The sequence below is a fragment of the Taudactylus pleione genome, unplaced genomic scaffold, assembly GCF_031769625.1.
Source record: "Taudactylus pleione unplaced genomic scaffold, aTauple2 ptg000015l, whole genome shotgun sequence".
NCBI lineage: Eukaryota > Metazoa > Chordata > Amphibia > Anura > Myobatrachidae > Taudactylus > Taudactylus pleione.
Genome location: NW_028284417.1, coordinates 9,010,456 through 9,030,309, shown reverse-complemented (window position 1 = coordinate 9,030,309; position 19,854 = coordinate 9,010,456). Strand labels below are relative to the sequence as shown.

The window sequence follows — 19,854 nt, the reverse complement described above, 5'->3', positions numbered from 1 at the left end:
CACACACACACACACACACAGAAAACCAGAATCTATACTAATTATATAGGGAGAGCTATGTTGATTCTACACACACACAAAAAGCCGAATGCACATAAAATACATTGAAATAGCCAGGCCCACATGAAAAACATTGACATTTCTTGATACACATTAAGGGCCTGATTCAGACCCGGTCGCATGAGCTGAGCGCTCGCAACCGGGTCGATGGTGGCCTACAGCGCATGCGCACGACGGAGCCGCCTCCGTCGTGCGCATGCGTGAGACCCGGATAGCAACGGGCACTTCGTCGCTCTGGGTCTCGCAACAAAGGGGGCGAGCTGTCGATGTTGAGTGACAGCTTGCCTCCTTTGGTGGCGGGCAGGAGGGTGGCTACCCAAACGGAGGTGTTCCCATGAGAACACCTGTCGTTTGGGGGCGGCCCCACTGACATCTCTCTGGGGCTTGCGGCCACGAGACCCTACCACAAGGGTCTCGTCGCAAGCCCGATGGTCGCGATGGTCTTGACCATCGCGACCATCATCATGGCCGCTCGTTGTAGCTGTGGGTGGTCACCCACAGCTATACGAGCAGCCAGGAGGCTGTACTAAAAAAAAAAAAACCCGGCCCTGATTCAGAGCGAGCATTCTGTTCGAGCGACCAGGTCTGAATCAGGCCCTAAGTACACTGAAAAAGCCGGATCCACATAAAAAGCCAGAAGGAATGGGAAGTGCAGGACATGGACAGCTGGACCTATTGCTGGCACAGTGATGGCTGGACATGGTGGGAGTGGCACAGGGCAGGGAAGGCTAGACCTTAATGGGGAGGCACAGGGCACTAAATACCTAGTTTCTTTAGCAAGGCATGGAGAAACTGCACTGGTGGCATGTCAAATATGGTGCCAGCTGCAAGCCAATCACGACTTGCAGACCGGCAGCCAATCAGAAGCAGTCACTGTGGCTGCTCATGATTGGCTGCCGTTCCGTGAGCTCTTATTGGCTCACATATATGTCGCCGGTGCTGTTTCTCCCAGGCTGCTGGTGCAATCCGCACCACTGCCACACAGGCCCCCCTCTCTCTACGGGCTCCAGACTGGAGTCCCGTCAGTCGCCAATCCCCCTCGATTGCGGCCCTGGTGCTTGTTATTCCTAAAGGCACACCTCCCAACTGTCCCGCTTCTTCTTTTCTGGGACTGTCCCGCTGTACCACCCGTGGGCCACTGTGTACCGCGGTGGGGGGGAAGTTGGGGAGAGCACAAACCGCTGCTCTGCAGAGCAGCGGGTGTGCAGGAGGAGAACAGATGCCGTGCGCATGCGCACAGCATCTGTTCTCATATGTACAGACTGCCTGGGGGCTGCCCAGTATCTCGGAGGCATGTAAAGGTGGTTAATGGACAATCACTATTATAGAATCCTGCATATTTCTGAAAGATACAGGAGTAATATTAAACCAGTGGGATACGTAATCTACTGGTTGAGGTAGAGTTGGAGAAACACACTAGAAGGGGCATAAGCACTGGAAAAACAAGAATAGGAGTGTCCTCGAAAAAACAAGCCTCTATACGTCATGGGCAGGATTTTTGAGTAAGTGTGGCCAGTCCATGAAGAGTGCATGGTTAACACTTAACCAGCTTTAATATGCATCATACAAAGTGTATTGTGTGTCATAATTCCAGCATATAGAGGACCAGCAATCACAGAAGCCATTATATGCAGCAGTAGGGCATCCTGCCTCAGCTGAATGTTTTTATTTTAGATGTGGGCACCATTCCAGAGTATTAGAGCAAGTCCGGGAGTCTGGGGGAGCAGCAGAATAACCTAGCACTGCCCTGGACATATATGTACATATTGGGCTCTATAGCAGCACATCCCTAACAGTGAATGTTTTCCAGATCTCCTAGTTGATGCACAGGTTATTTATTACTGACTGATACATGTTAAAAGATCCACAGGTGGTGCTAATTATTTAATTTGTGATACTGTGAAGAACATGCAACACTAGTAAATTTCTATTACATTACTATTTCTATTGTGGTCATGGTGTGAGATTTGGAGGGGGGTTTCCAGGCAGACGGAAACCCCCCCTGTGTTTGCCTATGATGGGGTGCAAGCAGCCCTGCACAACTAAGCCACACCGAGTGGTATAGCGGAGTGAATTTTTCTTTACGTGTGCATCTTATGCGCCCCACAGATGCATCAAAACACCACTCAATCTGCACCAGAGACCCAGGTCTGCGACTTTAATCATACATGAATTTGTTTTAAATATGTACAAAGTCACAGGTGAAGTACAATGGAACTCATTCGCGCACAACTGTACAAGTGTTGAATAGCAAATTAATCAATGCAGTTTTGTTAAGTGGCTTTGTCGCATCCAATTTTTTTATTTGTGCGACTAAGCTACAGTGAAAAAGACACTCAATGCAAGTCATTTCAAATGGGGACCTGGAAGCTGTACAATGGTACATTACATTAGTACATGTGTCAGAAATATCTAGAAATTCACATTTTTGATTGGCCAGTAATCCCATGCCAGTATGGGTCAATCCAGTTTGTGTGAGTTGGTCCTGAATTCAATTCCAAACTCACTTTAATTTTTCAGAGGAAATTCCCTTTTTTTGTATGTACCCCCTGAGCAGGTGAAAAGGTAGGTAAAAGCTCTATTTTATGGTAAAAATGTAGGGACACAGGGCCAGATTCAGAGCCGCTCACATGATGTGTATGCAAATTGTGTAGGCAGTGCTACCGCACAGCAATGCATTAGCACACCCAGTATTTCTTAGAGAGCGATCACATAGTGTATGCAGACACCCACCAGACTGTTTTAAGATGCCCACTTGTGCACGTCATGTCCAGGAAGTGTATGCAACCATCGGTACATCGGATGCTATCGCAGCGCTTGAGGTTGACCATACCCTGCCGCAAGCACTGCGAGCACTTCAGTGTAAAAACAAGCCAGGTGATGTGCACTATGGTGCTGTCTTATAATTATGCACACCTCTAAAATGCCATTGAGATGCTCAGGCACACCTGCGTTTGCACCTCCACTCCCCCGTTTTTAATGGCCAGCCCCTGTTACCACCTACAAACGGCTTCCCCTGTCACTCACTCTGCTGGGCTGTCTATGAGCAACGAGCGAATGCATTGTGAACTTTTGCTAAGGTATGCGCACTGCAATGCATACACATGCGCATACTGCATACCATCAGCAGCAGCCAGAGTACGCATCTTAGCGAGCAGGTCTGAATCAGGCCACAGTGCAGAACCTCTGGCACATCCCTGCCAATGAATAATCACACACTTGGAGGGGTTTAAATAACATCAATTATCCAAAACAGATATGTCAGTTTTCAGGTGAAGTTTCTCTAAATACAGTAGCTCAATAATGGGTTAAATGATGTGGGACAAACCTGTATAAAACACTGAAAAACTACAGTACAGACATTGTTCTGTACCCCAAAATGCGCATGCCTGCGTTTGCACCTTCACTCCCCCGTTTTTAATGGCCAGCCCCTGGTACCACCTACAAACGGTATCTCCTGTCACTCACTCTGCTGGGCTGTCTATGTGCAGCGAGCGAATGCATTGTGAACTTTCGCTAAGGTATGCACATTAGCACTGCGATGTATGCGCACAATGCATACACACTGCATACCATCGGCAGCAGCGAGAGTATGCATCTTAGCGAGCGGGTCTGAATCAGGCCAACAGTGCAGAACCTCTGGCACATCCCTGCCAGGGGCGTATCTATAATGGGTGCAAGGTGGCCCCGCACTGCACACCCTGCACCCATAGCATACTTACCTCTTTGGAGTCCGTCAGAGCGGGGGGTCCGGTGCTCTAAAAATGACTAGAAAATGGCCGCTGCGCCCATTTTCCCGGTGACCTGTGCATACTCTATAGACTCTGGGCACACTCTAGTACCCAGAGTCTATAACCCCGGCACTGGCCGCGCACAGCTCAGTGCGCTGCCGACTGCCGGACAGAGAGGGGGCCCGTGTCAGAGACTGCACACGGGCCCCCTCCTGTCTAGAAATGCTCCTGATCCCTGCCAATGAATAATCACACACTTGGAGGGGTTTATATAACATAATTTGTCCAATAAAGATATGTCAGTTTTCAGGTGAATTTATCTAAATACAGTAGCTCAATAATGGGTTAAATGATGTGGGACAAACCTGTATAAAACACTGAAAAACTACTATACAGACATTGTTCTGTACCCCAAAATGCAGGGAAGAGTTTAAAGTTGATGAAAAGCGCTTCCTATACTTTTTCAACCATTAATAAAAAGAGCAAAAATCTGCCATTTTGACACCTTTTAAGAACCTCCAGTACTTTCCTTATGTCCACTAAAAGCCTTCTATATGCTTTGTACTGTGACTGTGGAAAAATCTCCCTTAACCCAATAATGAAACCATAGCTCAAAACCACACTCTCCAGAACATAAAAGCTCTCATTTTTTTGTTTATTGAAGCCCAAGATACATGCTCAAATCACCCAGTGCAATGCAAAACTGTGCTGGGTGCATGGGATATTAATTGCCATCGACTATCGATGATTCGAAATCATCAATGGTTTATGGCCGATGTTAAATACTTTTACTATCGATGGCATAAACCAGATGGTTTCCTGCCATCCATGGTACCTGTATGCCTGATGGTTGTTGGATGTCCCGCCTCTTTTACAGGCTGAACTGTCATTTAGAGATCAGCCCCGCCCCTCAGTAAAAAGCAGAGGCAGCCTTCAAAAACAACGGTGGTAAAACCATTGATGGCATCATACTGAATAGTTAACGGCCATCGATGGTTTGTGTCACTCACATCGCCTTTGATGGTAACCAAAGGCCATCCCTAGCATGGTACATCAAAAAAGTGAAGGGGCCAGTTTCTCCCCATTGCCTCAGAGCCAGAAGACTCAATTGAGGGGAAAAGGGAATTCTCAAGCTCCACTTTGCCTAAGCTAGGAGGAACCCCTTGACATCTTAGACTCTTAGAGCCAAAAGGTGCCTTAGGGGAGGAAGAGTCTTCATGCTTTCCTCTGTCACAAGGCTCAGGGTGGAGCTCCCAAGGTGTTAGATAGCAAACAGAAGTAGCTATCCAATATGCAAGAGAAATTAGTAGGAAATGCAAATAAACATTAGGGGTAGCATACATCATATACTATTACAATTAAGGAGCATACACACTAGACGATATGCTCCCTGTGCGATATCGTCTAGTGTGTCCCTGGCAGGGTGTGCTCAATGTCGTTCATGACATTGAGCACACCCACTGAACGATATCATTAACGATATTGTTCAGCACCAAGATCTCTCCCCCATTCCCCAACATGCAGCAACCTGACAATATCGTCAGGTTGGCCTGCATGTTTGCCCGATGCATGATAAAGACGAACGACCTGCGGGAACGCGCATCGTTCGTCGCTCATCATTATCGTTCATCATTTAGGTAAAAAAATGGAGGATAAAGTGAACGACTGAACGATAACGATATCGTTATCGTTCAGTCGTCCACTTTAATAGCCCAGTGTGTACGCACCTTTAGAGAGATGGAAAAAATATATATATATTTTCATATATAATACTTTCCACATGCTAATCACCAGTAATATAATCATTAAAGTTTCATACACACACAACGATTTTGTTGCCAACGATTTTATGAAAGATTTTCTATCAGATTTGTTAAAGTGTAATGAACGATTTTTTTTTTAACTACAAACTATTTTTGTAACTTCCCTTAATGAAAATCGATCAGTTGGTCAGTCAGAATGAACAACAAACTACAAACTTGAACGCGCATGAACGATAATCGTTCATCATTATAACTCAGAAACTGAATGATTTTTTCAACGATTGAACGATAACGACATCATTATAGTTAAATCGTTACGTTTGTATGCACCTTTAAAGTTAGCTAAGCGAATAGATAGTGCACACATTACTTCATTTACAAGCATAAAGTTTAGTGGCTAAATGTAATCTGCATATATGCAAGTATTTTGCTGCTTACACATTGTAAGTGTAAATGATGTAATATTTGCACTTTCTGCCCACTTAGTTGACACTAAAGTATAAAATTAATGGTGATTAGCATACGGTAAGTATTATAAATGAAAATATATATATATATATATATATATATTAATATTAAAGTTCCTTGGGACAGAGGCCCTGATTCAGAGCCGGACGCTCTGACAGAGCGCACGCTCTGAATCAGGGCCGTCCTTCTTCATTTGTAGATCGGCCTCCTGGCCACTCGCATAGCTGTGGGTGACCACCCACAGCTATAGCGAGCGGCCATAAAGATGGTCGCGATGGTCGAGACCATCGCGACCATTGGGCTTGCGAGGAGACCTTTGTGGTAGGGTCTCGTTGCCGCAAGCCCTGGAGTGCTTTTGGCTCCCACTGACGGCCGGCCCCAGACGATAGGCGTTCCCATGGAAACGCCTCCATCTGTCCAGCCACGCCCCCAGCACTCCCACCAAAGGGGGCGTGCTGTCACTCACCATCGACATCATGCCACCTTTGTAGCGAGACCCATAGGGGCGGCTTGCCCGTCGCTATCCGGGTCCATCGTGCACATGCACACTGGGCCAACATAAACCCGCTTGCGAGCGCTCAGCGCTCGCGAGCGGGTCTGAATCAGGCCCAGAGCTTTTGCTGGAGGGTATAAACCTGGTTGCAGAGAAATAACTGGGTGCCCAGTGAATAGTGCGCCCCTGGTGAGTGCCACCCTGGCCAAGGGGTAGTTATTGAGCAGGCAAGGTATGCAGATCACTTAAATACTGTAGGATGGCTCAGTCTGCCCACATACATAGAGAGAGATATGATTGTTTTCACATAGTGGGTGATCAAATTTTGCAATCTCAACCAATCACATTCCTCAAAGATCTTTTTGATTTTCTTCAGATCTGTTGTGTCCCACACACACAGCATCAAATAGGATTGCACTATGAGAAATAATCTTTAGCTGTGAGCAGTTTTACAGGGGTTTAGATGTGGGCCAAGGCATAGGCAACACATATGGCACCAGGGGCAGAGGAGTAGCGTGTAGCCAGGGTGCCCGGAGCACGTGCGTGCTACGGCTCAACCCCCCCCCCCCTCAAGTGTTCCAGGGAGGAGGCAGGTCCGTATGGGATTAATGTAAAGTAAAAATAAAGATTAGGGGCAGCCCTCTGTAGTGGTGCCCATATGCAGTGTTCCCCTGTGCCCCAGGAGAGGACCCCCTTATGCAGGCCTCCAGCAGTGCCCCCAGTAGTGATCCCCCCTATGCAGTGCCCCTTGTACAGTGCCCCCAGTAGTAGTCCCCCCTGTGCAGTGCCCCTTGTGCCCCCAGTAGTAAGCCCCTTATATAGTGCCCCCAGTAGTGGTACCACTGTGCAGTGCCCCTTGTGCCCCCAGTAGTAAGCCCCTTATATAATGCCCCCAGTAGTGGTGCCCCCTATGCAGTGCCCCTTATATAGTACCCCCAGTAGCAGTCCACCCCCCATGCAGTGCCCCCAATAGTGGTAACCCTTATGCAGTGCCCCTTAAATAGTGGCTCCAGTTGTTGTCTCCCCCCTATGCAGTACCCCCAGTATTGCCCTTTATATAGAGCCTCTAGCAGTGGTCCCCCAATGCAGTGCCCCTAGTAGTAGTCCCCTCCCCCCTATGCAGTGCCCCTAGTAGTAGTCCCCCTAGTAGTAGTCCCCCTGGTAGTAGTTCCCCCTTGTAGTGCCCCCAGAAGCATTTCCCCCTTGTAGTGCCCCCAGGAGTAGTAGTCCCCCCACTTGTAGTGCCCCAGGAGTAGTAGTCCCCCACCTTTGTAGTGTCCCCAGTAGTGATCTCCCCCTTGTAGTGACCCCAGTAGTAGTCCCCCACCTTGTAGTGCCCCCAGTAGTGGTCTCCCCTCTTGTAAGGCCCCCAGTAGTGGTTTACCCCTTACAGTGCCCCCCCGGTAGACACAGGTAATAATAAAAATGAATAAACACTTACCTGAATCCACGCTCCCGCCGCCGCCAACTGCTCCTCCGTCTGTCCTCCCAGGCCGGCCCGCTCTGCATTATGGGAGAGACGTCATGACGTCTCTCCCATTACCCACTGCAGGAGCCGGAAGCTGGAGCGACTCCGGCAGTGGGCGCAGCGGCAGTTAGTGAGAGTCTGACAGACTCTCATGGGCTGCTACTTAAAACAAACACACAGCTGCCAGCGCCAGCAGCTGTGCGTTTGTCAGTCAATGTGTAGCGCTGACCGAACTCCGTCCAGTCAGCACTACCCGCGCGGTGCAGGCAGCTGTGTCACAGAGACACAGACTGCCTGCAGCCCGCATGGCGCTGCGGCCCAGGGGGCACATGGCACCCTGCCCCCGGGGCCAGCCCGCCACTGTATGGCACTGCGCCTTAGGGGGCCCTGCTATTAGATAAGGGGAGTAGGGTGTCTCAGACACCTCACTCTCAGAGGGCCCAGACTTATCTGTTGCAAGACGCTACTATTTGCTTTCTGGGGTTTTATATGTACGTTGCAATCATATGGGCAGCAGGGTTGGTATAATGGTTAGCATTACTGCCTCACAGCACTGAGGTATTGGGTTCAATTGTCGCCACAACCCTAACTGTGTGGAGTTAGAATGTTCTCGACGTGCTTGTATGAGTTTCCTCCAGGTACTACGGTTTCCTCCCACAATCCAAAAACATACTAGTAAGTTAATTGGATTGTGATGAAGAATAAAAAATTAACCCTAGTGTGTGAGCATGTGGTAGGGAATATAAACTGTAAGCTCCACTGGGGCTGAAACTGATGTGAATGGCCAAATATTATCTGTAAAAGGCTGCATAATATGTGTGTCATATAAACAACTATTAAGTAAATGTTAAGAAATTAGCATTTTCTACACATTGTCAGGGGGTTTATATGTACAGTATGTTGAGATTATAAAAAATATGTAAAGCAGAAAATAGCACTTTCTTTATATTGTAAGGGGGGGTTAATGTTGAAATCATATTGGATATGGAAATGAGAAATGAGCTACAAGGGAGCAACAATATTTTTTTCTTATGTGACATTGTTTCATGGAGTCCCTTTTAATTGTTTGCCTAGTGTCCTGCAAAACCTACAGCCATCTCTTCCGTAGTTGCTCTCTTCTGATCGTCTACCACAATTTCTGTTCTGTTGTTATGTGAGTGAATGACAGTCACATTTTGGAGTAAATCTATCAAGTAGTGATTTGGTTGAATCAACATTTTTTTATAATTAATTTTCTGGTGATTTACAAACTGACAGTTTTAGATACAGTACACAGAATGGAAGTTGCTCAAATTAATTTATAAGCCCACCACAAGTGCATGAAAGGGAGGGGTTGGTCTAGACCAGGGTTTCCCAACCACGGTCCTCAAGGCACACTAACAGTCCAGGTTTTAAGGATAGCCATACTTGAGCACAGGTGACTTAATTAGTACCTCAGTTATTTTGATTAAACCATCTGTGCTTTAGCATGGATATCACTAAAACCAGGACTGTTAGTGTGCCTTGAGGACCGAGGTTGGGAATCACTGGTCTAGACAATAAACACAAAACAAAGATTTCCCCCTGCACACTGTAAATAGACCAGCAAAAGTGATTTACAGATTTATCTTCAAACATAATTGCTCTCCCAATATTTCTGAATAAAATTAATCTGTGGTTTCTTAACCCGCCAAAAGCAATTACCTTAAAAAAAGGTGTTTTTGGCCACTGAGATTGCGCAAATTGCATAGAGTTTGAACTACAGTATTTGTCCAGCCAGAACACAATAAAAAGCCACATATTTCGCTGTTACGAATACTTAATGAAGGGGGGGACACAATTAACAAATATATTCATAGAAGCACAATTATTTAATAATTAAAGTAAAATAATATTTCAATTAAGAGGACAAATATTTTTATAAATATTCATGGTCAATATTATTTAGAAATTAAATAATGGAGTAATCAAATTTTAATTTCAGTAAGGGTGAAGCAGGAACACAACATAATTGATGTCTACATTATTGAATTATGAATATGTCCCAAATTAACATTAAAATATGTTCACCCTGTTATTTATAAATAAAATGTGGCTCCTTAATATTTGTTAAATACTACATTATACTCTTAAATATTATTTTTAATGTTTTCATTAATTTGCCCCAATTAATAATTGTGTCCCATAACTATAATAATTATTTTGGCCCCTTAATTAATTATTAATTTGTGAATGCTTACTACATACATTTCATGCACCTCTTAATTATGTTCCGACAGAACAATCTCAGCAGCCAGAGACATTTTCTAGCAATTTGAGCCAAATTGCCAGTGTGTGGGACCCCTAGGAATGTGAGGATGAAAGCTCTACTTAAATCAGCATTAAATGGGAGAAACAATGAATTCACAGCATGTGATACAGTCTGTATTGAATGATAACAATATAAGAGTTGTGAATTTTTAACATATAAAATATCTCCTGGATGTTTGTGTTGTGGTGCATTTATATTGTGTTCAGATTTTAGAAATTAAAATGTAAACATGAATTTTAGAGCTGTTACACAAATTGAGAATGTACCCTTAAATATTATTTATTATTGACAGGTCTTGTCCATTTTAGTTGTTTTAAAGGTAAATCCTGGTTTCACAGTGGAAAACATTGTTCAAAATCCGCTGCTGAGAATATAAACCTTATTATTGTAGCAGCTTCAATCATTGCCCTATTCCTTGCCTTTTTTCTTCTAAAACTTGTTGGGAAAATGTATGGAGGCTACAACCACAAGACACCATCTGAGTAAGCTCGCCAATATTTTTTTATTTCACTAAGCACAATAGAAAATGAAATGGTTGTATATGCCATACATACTCACCAAGTATAAATATTTTATTATAGAATTAATGTGAAAAGCTACAGTCTGCACAGTTCTGGAAAAATAAACCCTGCATTTTACCATGATGAAAGTGTGAAAAGTCCCATCATCCCTACATGTCCTACAAGTGCCTGCATCAGTCCTTCAATGCACACTGATCACAGAAGACTGCATATACCTCAACACGCACAGCTCAGTGTGCAGAGGTAAAAGTGTATAGAATAAAGGCTCCTTGCCAGAGCTTTCTATCACTATGTTCTAATAACATATAATTGCATGAAGTAGCTTAGCTATCATCACTGCTATTTTTCCTCCCTATTCAACATCACTAACATATGGGTAATTTGCCTGTAATGCCTCCCACATGCGTGCTACCAGAAAGGTTTCCTTACAGGAACCCTGAAGCTTTTTATGCTTGGCTCTTAAGGACGCATTTCTCTTTACAACTACTTGGTCTATTTGAAATTGCTCTTAAGACTTTTTTCTTTCTTTTGCATTTCACTTCATTTTGCAGATTGCCGGTTTCTGTTATGCAGGAAAACCTCAAGAGCAGACAATGAGAGTAGTTTTCCAGCAATGTTTGCAGTACAAAAAGGTTTGCATTTTCATTATTCTGTAAATGTATTACTGATTCATTTATACCTTTGTCCAACTCCCAAATATATAAGTACTGTATGGGACAAAAATAGGATTAGATTGGTCAAATAATAATAACTGAAACAAAAGCTGACTTTTCATTTCCAGAAATGTCATATATAGTACATTGTTTAATCTTTTTCTAAGCTTTAGGATCATTAATAACTTTCCTGTTTTCCCTGGAAAATAAAACCAGTCATGTGTATGTATTTTGCAGGTGCAAATATTAAGAAAACTATTTATATGTACAAGCACAATAGTTCTTTATTTTTTCAAATGACAACAAATTTTTTTTATTTGTGTTAATATGTGTGTACAGGGCCGTTAAGAGCCGGCCCTGGCAAAGGAGGTGTGGCTGAATCATGGGAGGCGTGGCCACGACCCCTTAGAAAAAAACAGGAAAAAAACCCTAGTTTCAGCTCCGTGAAGCCCCCACAGGTAGAGGCAGCAGCAAGCAGTCTCCCACTGCAGCCTAGCACACAGAAGCATATACTGGGCTACTGACAGGTAAGAGGGAGGGGGGCGGCATCAGACCCGGGCCCCCGCAGGGTCCCTCCAGCAAGCCAGGGCCCAGGTAATTAGTACCCACTCCCCCCTCTCTTGGTGCCTCTGTGTGTGCATATTTGTGTTAGGCATAGGGGTTCACTAACCAATTAAAATGGTTAGGGGGAGTTTAAGCAATCCTCTATGGACAGCTTAAATATTCACTGCACTGACCATTTCCATATTTTTCTGTAAGGCTGCCTCCATAGTCCTTCAGATAATAAAACCCTTTTATGCACTGAAGAGAACTAATAAGGACAAAACAGTATTTGCATAGGTGAGCTGACATTTTTTAAATAGATGTGTCTTGTTCTAAATGTTGCTAATTAACTATTCTGGCAAAATTAACCTTTAAAATGCCATGAAAAGTATATGTATGTTTTTCTTTATGGGTGATCACAATGGAAAAAGGGCAGTTAATTATTAAGATAGTGTTAACTGCCTGGAGCATCCTACAGAGTTCATAACATTAGAAGAGATGAGGAAACACATGTAAAAATAAACACAACTATAACTTTGTTTGGTGTCTCAGGCCAGTTGAATAAGTAAATTAAGTTTAGTGTACAGTATGTGAACTTTTCAAATGAATAACACCACATATGTGAAAATGTTTATGCTGTGAAATGAATCACAAGGTAAGGTATTATGGGTTGAAGTGTTATTATAATTTGTGTACTGACAAACAGAAAATATAATATTTCTGCGGAGTACAACAATGCCCTGTTCCAACCATGTTATAATTACAAACAAATCTATCCACCTGTCAAATAAAAAAAAAAACAACTGAAAAGCACAGATGGATCTCTCAGGTCGTATTCTGCTATCAAATTCGATGTTTCTGTTATTGTCGGACACTTTAATTAAGAAACTCTTGCAACATTTTTTTTAATTCCCTATTCCTCCCCCTTCTCCCACCACCTTTCACTGTCCAGGAGGATACTCTGATCCCTTCTGGCACCTCAGGACTTGCATGATCTATTTTTATAAGTTCCAGCACTTGGAACATTTTTATAATGAGCAGCTTATGCAAGTGGTTTTACTTGTTATGAGAGTGGTGGAATTGTGACCTACTGTATGTATTCACATTTGAAATGAGCAAAGCAGCTTAGAGACCTGATGCTGTCAAATGCATATGATACCTGAGACCTTTACATATTTGTGACATACTGAAAGAATGGGGTTGCACTAATAAATGCTACTGTGTTAAATGCAAAATATATCAAGAACTATATAGTGTATGTTTTTGGGCTAATAGTGAGAAGTAAAACACCAAGTGACCAACATACTGGAGAAACATTATAGCAAATCCATCACAGACAAAGCTTTCATAGAAGCTAAACAGATCCACAGGGACACCCTCCAGACATACAGAACCAAAAACAACAAAAAATAATAATACAATGAATGACATATACTTTGTAACATAATACAAAATGTCACCTAACAAAATAAACAAATCATGAACAAACACTGGCGCCCTGCAGACAATGCTCCCACCAAAACCAAAAGGGGTTGGGTACACGATCCCAGCTCATACAATGCCTGCACTCAGATTCCTGGTGCCGGAATCCCAAAGGTTGGAAATCACAACGCATGCAGGTAAGTAATTTAACCTTTCCCCTAACCTAACTCTAACCCACTTTTCCCGCAGCCTAGCCCTAACCCTCTCCTACCACAGCATAACCCTTTCCTTAGTCCCCATAGCCTAACCCTAACCCTCCCCTCCCACAGCGTAACCCTAACCCTCCCCATAATGCCTGACACTAACCCACCTTTCTCGCAGCCTAGCCTTTACCCTCTCCTACCACAGCATAACCCTTTCCTTAGTCCCCATAGCCTAACCCTAACCCTCCCCTCCCACAGCGTAACCCTAACCCTCCCTGCAATGCCTGACACTAACCCACCTTTCCCGCAGCCTAGCCCTTACCCTCTCCTACCACAGCATAACCCTTTCCTTCCTCCCCATAGCCTAACCCTAACCCTCCCCTCCCACAGCGTAACCCTAACCTTCCCCCTAATGCCTGACACTAACCCCAAACCCTAACACTTATTGTCAGGAGCCACTGGGATTCTTGAGCCAGTATTCTGAGTGCCGAGATGCCAACTACATCCCAACCAAGAGTTGTGTACAGGAAGGCCTCAGGAAGCACATAGACAAGAATCATGTTTCTCCCACCTGATACACACAAACAACGACCACTAAGACCTAAACAACAGGTGGAAGATGATTGGGAAGCAAAACCACTGGACAATCAAGCCATATTATATCACTTCAGGAGTCACAGGCAAAAAAAACAAAGTTGAACAACAAATCTAATGTGACACCAAATGGGTGGCATACATGCTATCATGCCCATATGTAAGAAGAACCATCAACCTCTTAAAACAAGGATAGATGAACACGTATAGAACTTAAATCTAGGCTAGCAGAAACAGTGTTTAGAACCAATAAAAAGAAAAATACAACTGTGAGCATCATCACTAAAGTTTGTAGTAATAAAGTAACATATAACTGGAGCAGTGGGGACTACAATCATTAACAAAGAAGAGCTTAGATGGATTTTTGAACTAAAAACCATGAGCCATCACCTTCCACCCCACCTTTAGCCTATCTCCTCATAACCACATTAAATGCAGATCGTTGCATGTAGTCCTTAATTTCTCTTAAATGCTCCAACACACAACCTTCAGATCACACATACGACACCCACTCATTCGGGTTATCACAAAGAATTTGGAGTTTAGTTCATACTTAGGAAACATTTGAGGAGATATTACATAGCCATCTGGGTATTGGAGGTCAGTATTGCATAACCACCAGTGTTATTGAGATATTTAGGATCTGCGTTACAGACTCAGCAGAGATCTGAGTAATGACAACACCTGCTAATCAAATTGCTGTGCATTAATATTCAGCTCTTCTTATAGACAAGTAACAAAAATATGCGGAATACAAAATATGTAAATGACTGCAGAATCTATCAGTATTTTGTGTATAATGTGCAGCTAATGATAGAGTGATATAAAACATTTATGCAGTGCAGTGAAGAATATCTTCTCCAATGCATAGTGCATGAGTCAATTTACTGACTGTAATTAAAACAAAGGGGTTGTGTACGGGATCCTGACGGTCATATTTCTGTAAGTATCATAACATTTACTCTACCCCTCCTGCAGCCTAACCTTAAACCTCCTGTCCTGCAGCCTAACTCTAACCCCCCCTCCCGCAGACTAAACCTAACTCTCCCCCTAGTCACTAACTAAAAGCCTCCCCGTAACCCTAATACTCGCCACCACAATCTGCCGGTATTCTGTCAGGATGCCGCTGTCGGTATTGTGAATGTCGGCATCCTGACTCCCTTTAACCTTCCCCCTAACCCTAATGCTTACCTCCGCAATCTACTGGTATTCTGACAGTCGGGATGTCGCTGTCTGTATTGTGACCGTCAGCATCCTGACTGTCGGGATGCTGACTACATCTCGAACAAAGGTATGGTTTCCAATTACATGCTACATTTATAGGCGACAACGGGTTGTTTCATTTCAGCAGATCTACAAATAGGTGGTTTAATTGGATATTCACAACCATTCAAATTCCAGTAAATCAAGGTACCTGTTTTGACAATTGAAGACAAATGTAGCTACAAAAAAAAATTGAAAAAGGGTGTTTTCACACCCTTTTCCCATTATTTCAGTTTCGCATAAATTTATTAAATGGCTTTTGGAGCAGTTTTCGTGAAAAAAATGAATTCACATATTGTTAGTAAGCAGATCGCATTTCCCATATTTGTAATGGGAAATGTGATCTGCCCAAATTTACTAATGTTCAATTGTAAAAAAAAATATCTTGGAAAGGCCTTTGAAAATTACACCATTTTCAGATGGCATTATGCAGGCTTTCCCAATTTATATGACTCCTGCTTTGCTCTAACAGGCAGAGCAGAGCCGACCCCTGTGATCAGCTTTGTTGTCTAAATAGACCACAAGCTGATCACGTAAAAAAATAGTTAAAAAACCTCAAAACTGCATCCAGGGACCGATTGTCCGGTGGCGTCCTCTGTGCCTCCGGTCAGCGAGTTCCTGTACGGTGACCCCAGTCAGCTGATGTATGCTGTAAACCAGCATTTCAGTTTACAGCACACAACAGATGACCGGGGTCACAGTGCAGGAGCTCAGTGACCAGCTCACCGAAGGCACATAGGAGTTCACCGGATCACTGATCACAGAGGTAAGTGTCAGCTCTTAGTGGCCGCAGCACATGCGCAGACACCTTCTCATAGTATTTTTTGCTAAAAATACCATTAGAAGTGTGCAAAGAGGATTCACAGGGACAGAGCTCTATCACAAGCTCTGTCCCAGCACGAGGATGTTAGTGCATCCAAGTGATATTTCCTAAATGTGAATTTAGTCGAAAATATCACGCTACAACCGCATTTTAAATGTGTATTGTAGTAAATAGGGACCTAATTGCAAAAAACTATATAACAGATAATGTAATAAAGAACAATAGTGAGGGATAGGTGCAGTAACATATTTTTGTATACAGTGTAACTATTGCATACTGCAATATCCTCTTAGTAGGGATGTTCATGGACCATTAATGGTTTAGAAACATTGATGGTTTGCTAATGATGTTTTTGAAATTAATCTAGTGCTCCCAATGTTGCTAGAGCTTTCAATATACAGGACCCAGTAAGGAATCCAAAACTACAATCTCAAACAGTTATGAAAGCAATATGTTATAGTGGGGATGGGTACGGGATGCCGGTGCTTGGAATTACGGTGATTAAAATCCTGATGCCGACATCCTGACATGGTTAGGATACCGACACCTGTCGTTTGGTGTCCTAACCCTCCCCAGTGCCTGAATCTAACCTCCCCCCTAGTGCCTAACCCTAAACCCTAATCCTCCACCCAACCCCGCTAATTACCTTTGGGATACCGGCGTAGATGGCATAGATACAATAGTTCTCCACTATCAATGACTGAGAGGCAGCATTCTTTTGTTTTTCTTCAGTGTAGGGGAAATGGAGTTAGCCTCATCTTCAAGCATGATGCTAAACCTTGCCCACTTCACTTATTGACCTATCATTCCCGACAGAAGGGATTCCCATTGATGAGTGTAAACAATTGATGGCTTGATGCCATAGATGTTAAGCACCTTCGATGGTGATCATCAATGGTTAATCTACCAATGGCCATCCATACCACTCTGGGAGAGGATAGTCTAGGTGGGCAGGATGGTGGTGGTCCCACCCCTGTGATGCCATGTTTCGTTGGGATTCCCAGCTTTGCATCGCTGGGGAGGGAGATGTTATTTGAAGCAAATTGCATCATCACTTCACCTTGCTGTGTCCACTTCATGGTGTGGGTGGAGGGAGCAGGAGAGAGGCCCACCTTTCTGAGAGTCCTGAGATCCTTTACCCCCAAAATTGGGAGTCATCTGCCAGTTCCGGGATAGTGGACATGTATAAACTATTGTACCATCCAACAACTGATCAGTGAGGATATTGCCAAACTCAACATTTAATTTATACAAACCACAAAACAGATTTTTGCTTGTGGGGTGAATCATCTATAAAGCATAACATCATTCATATAGAACTTTATGTATGATGTTTGAACTTACTGAGCTTATACCAGAAGACCCTATACACCGGCATGAGCAGTAAACCTATAGACATATTTACATATTTTTGCATTTCTCTTCTTAATGTTACTGTAGGTATAAACTTATTTTTGTACTTTCTTTTTAATGTTAATAAGAAAACTGTAGGCTCAGCTGGTGAATTTACTGGGGTTAAAATGCAATGGATTCTAGTGTCAGACTCCTTCGCTTTTGTATCTATTATTTTTTACAGTACATGTTTGGCTAGTTTTGACTCTAGTAAAATGTTAGTATGAGCCCTAAACATAAACTGCTCCTTTCAGAGCAGCTCCTTACAGTAGAAGGCAGCTGCTTTTGGGAATTACACAAGACCTCCGAAGTATGGGATGTGCCATGACATAGAAACTACATCCTTAGCAGTTAAATAGAGACACCACCTATGTATTGGACACCTGGCCAAGGTGGAATAGGATATAGTTGGGTGGATCAGGAATGTGTCCCTAAGGGTATATATTGGAAAGCTAGATATTACCATACCTACAATCTCAGCTGAATTATGCCATATATATATTAAAATCAAATTATATTACATGTGGAAACTTTGGCATTTGTGATCTCAGATTGTTTACTACCATAAACTGCATTTATTTTTTCCTATCACATACAGTATTTTCCCTCTATGTAAACATTGCTGGCAGCAGATTCACACGAAACACTTTTTTTAAATGTTCGCCCATTTTATTCACTCACTAATTTTATTAATTGCTCTAAAATAGATCAATCTTTTCCCTACAACTACATTTTTGTTTGTCAAGCACAAAGGAGCTTATCTGCCACCCACAGTGAGCTCCTACCTGGCACTTAGCCCCACCCTTGGCATGTAGCTCCATCCACTGCCACTGGCTCCGCCCCCATGAGTATGAACAGGCAGGGAGCAGGAGACAGAGATGACTCTGGAGTGGCTTCCGATTGGAATCTCTTCCTGCTCATCATCTCACACAGGGCTGGCAGTTTCAGAGGGAAGTGTAAAACATAAGGATATGACGCGCTATCAGGAGAGCAGCTGGTAAAGGGAGTGTCAATCCCTAAACATAAGTAAAAATCAATAAAAAAGGAACCAGCGCTAAAATATATATAATGATAAATAAATCCATCCATTTTTATTTATCATTATATATATCAGAGGGAAGTGTGATTAGCAGTAATAGCTTCCAGCAGGAAGCCCATACAGTGCTAATCGCTGGCCATAATGTGCTTCTAGCAGCTGCAGACTATGCAGCACTGCAGCTGTGCATGAGCAAACACTGACTGACTCACTATTTACTATTGTATAAAATAAGTCGCATCACATACTGTACAATTAGTTATCAGTTGTACTGTTATTACATTTTTTTTTAATTAATATCAGTGGCTTAGTGTAATAAAATAATGTCCTTTACTAATGTCACTGACAGGTGAAAAATTAATCCTACAACTTTAGTAAAAAAAATATATATTTTAGAACACTAAACCACTATTATAAAAAAAAATCTATGTATTTATAACAGTACTGTACAATTGATAATTAATTGTATTTGATGTGACTTATCTTATATAATAGTGAATATATATTATATAAAATAAACACAAAAACATTGGGCCTGAATTGCACGCAATACCGATATTCAAACAAATGGTTGATTTTTTTTTTTCAACTGTGTATTCGTCTAAGTCACTACAAAGTCGCACTGCGCATGCGTCCCACAGTGTGTGCACACAGAGGCGCAGTAGCGATTGAGACACATGGTCTCAGAAATATACTGGATATGTATTGGGGGGTTCCTGTGGTGGATATTCAGACATATGGAAATGCACTGTCTTATGGGTGCGTTATGGCATATCGCTGTAGGCCATAGCTTAAGGTAAATTAAAGTACATTGTATGTGGAGTTCCTCATGCAACCAGCAGTAGCTAGGCAGTTGCAACCCCCCTTAAGTTTAAAGGTTGGAGCTGCCACTGTGTTAAATAAGCCCCTTGATTTCAGAGAACATTTTATGCTAGGTGAACGAAAACAAAGCTTTCAGCTAAATGTGGTGCAAATGAAAAGCAATTTGAAACTTAAAAGACTTTCAGTGCATCTTTACATAAGTGTTCTGTTGACATTTAATTTACAGTGAAACAATGAATTTGTATTTTATTATTGGTATCCATCTCTCTCTCTCTCTCTGTATACCTATATATATGGGGTAGCTAAGGA

At 42.9% G+C, this 19,854-nt stretch overlaps 1 protein-coding gene across 3 annotated transcripts in view; it reads left to right on the top strand.

Moving 5' to 3' along the window:
- The window catches only part of IMPG1 (interphotoreceptor matrix proteoglycan 1), a 316,264-nt gene that overhangs the window by 269,671 nt on the left and 26,739 nt on the right, over positions 1-19,854 (top strand). Inside the window, exons 14-16 of one of the 3 annotated variants that reach the window (XM_088471631.1) lie at positions 10,582-10,755; positions 10,855-11,037; positions 11,346-11,426. The exons of 1 other annotated variant lie outside the window; for it this stretch is intronic. In XM_088471631.1, the coding sequence (XP_088327757.1) occupies positions 10,582-10,755; positions 10,855-11,037; positions 11,346-11,391 (403 nt within the window). In that variant the 3' untranslated portion in view covers positions 11,392-11,426. The remainder of the gene's footprint in view (positions 1-10,581; positions 10,756-10,854; positions 11,038-11,345; positions 11,427-19,854) is intronic. One more of the 3 variants, XM_088471628.1, reaches the window with a different exon arrangement.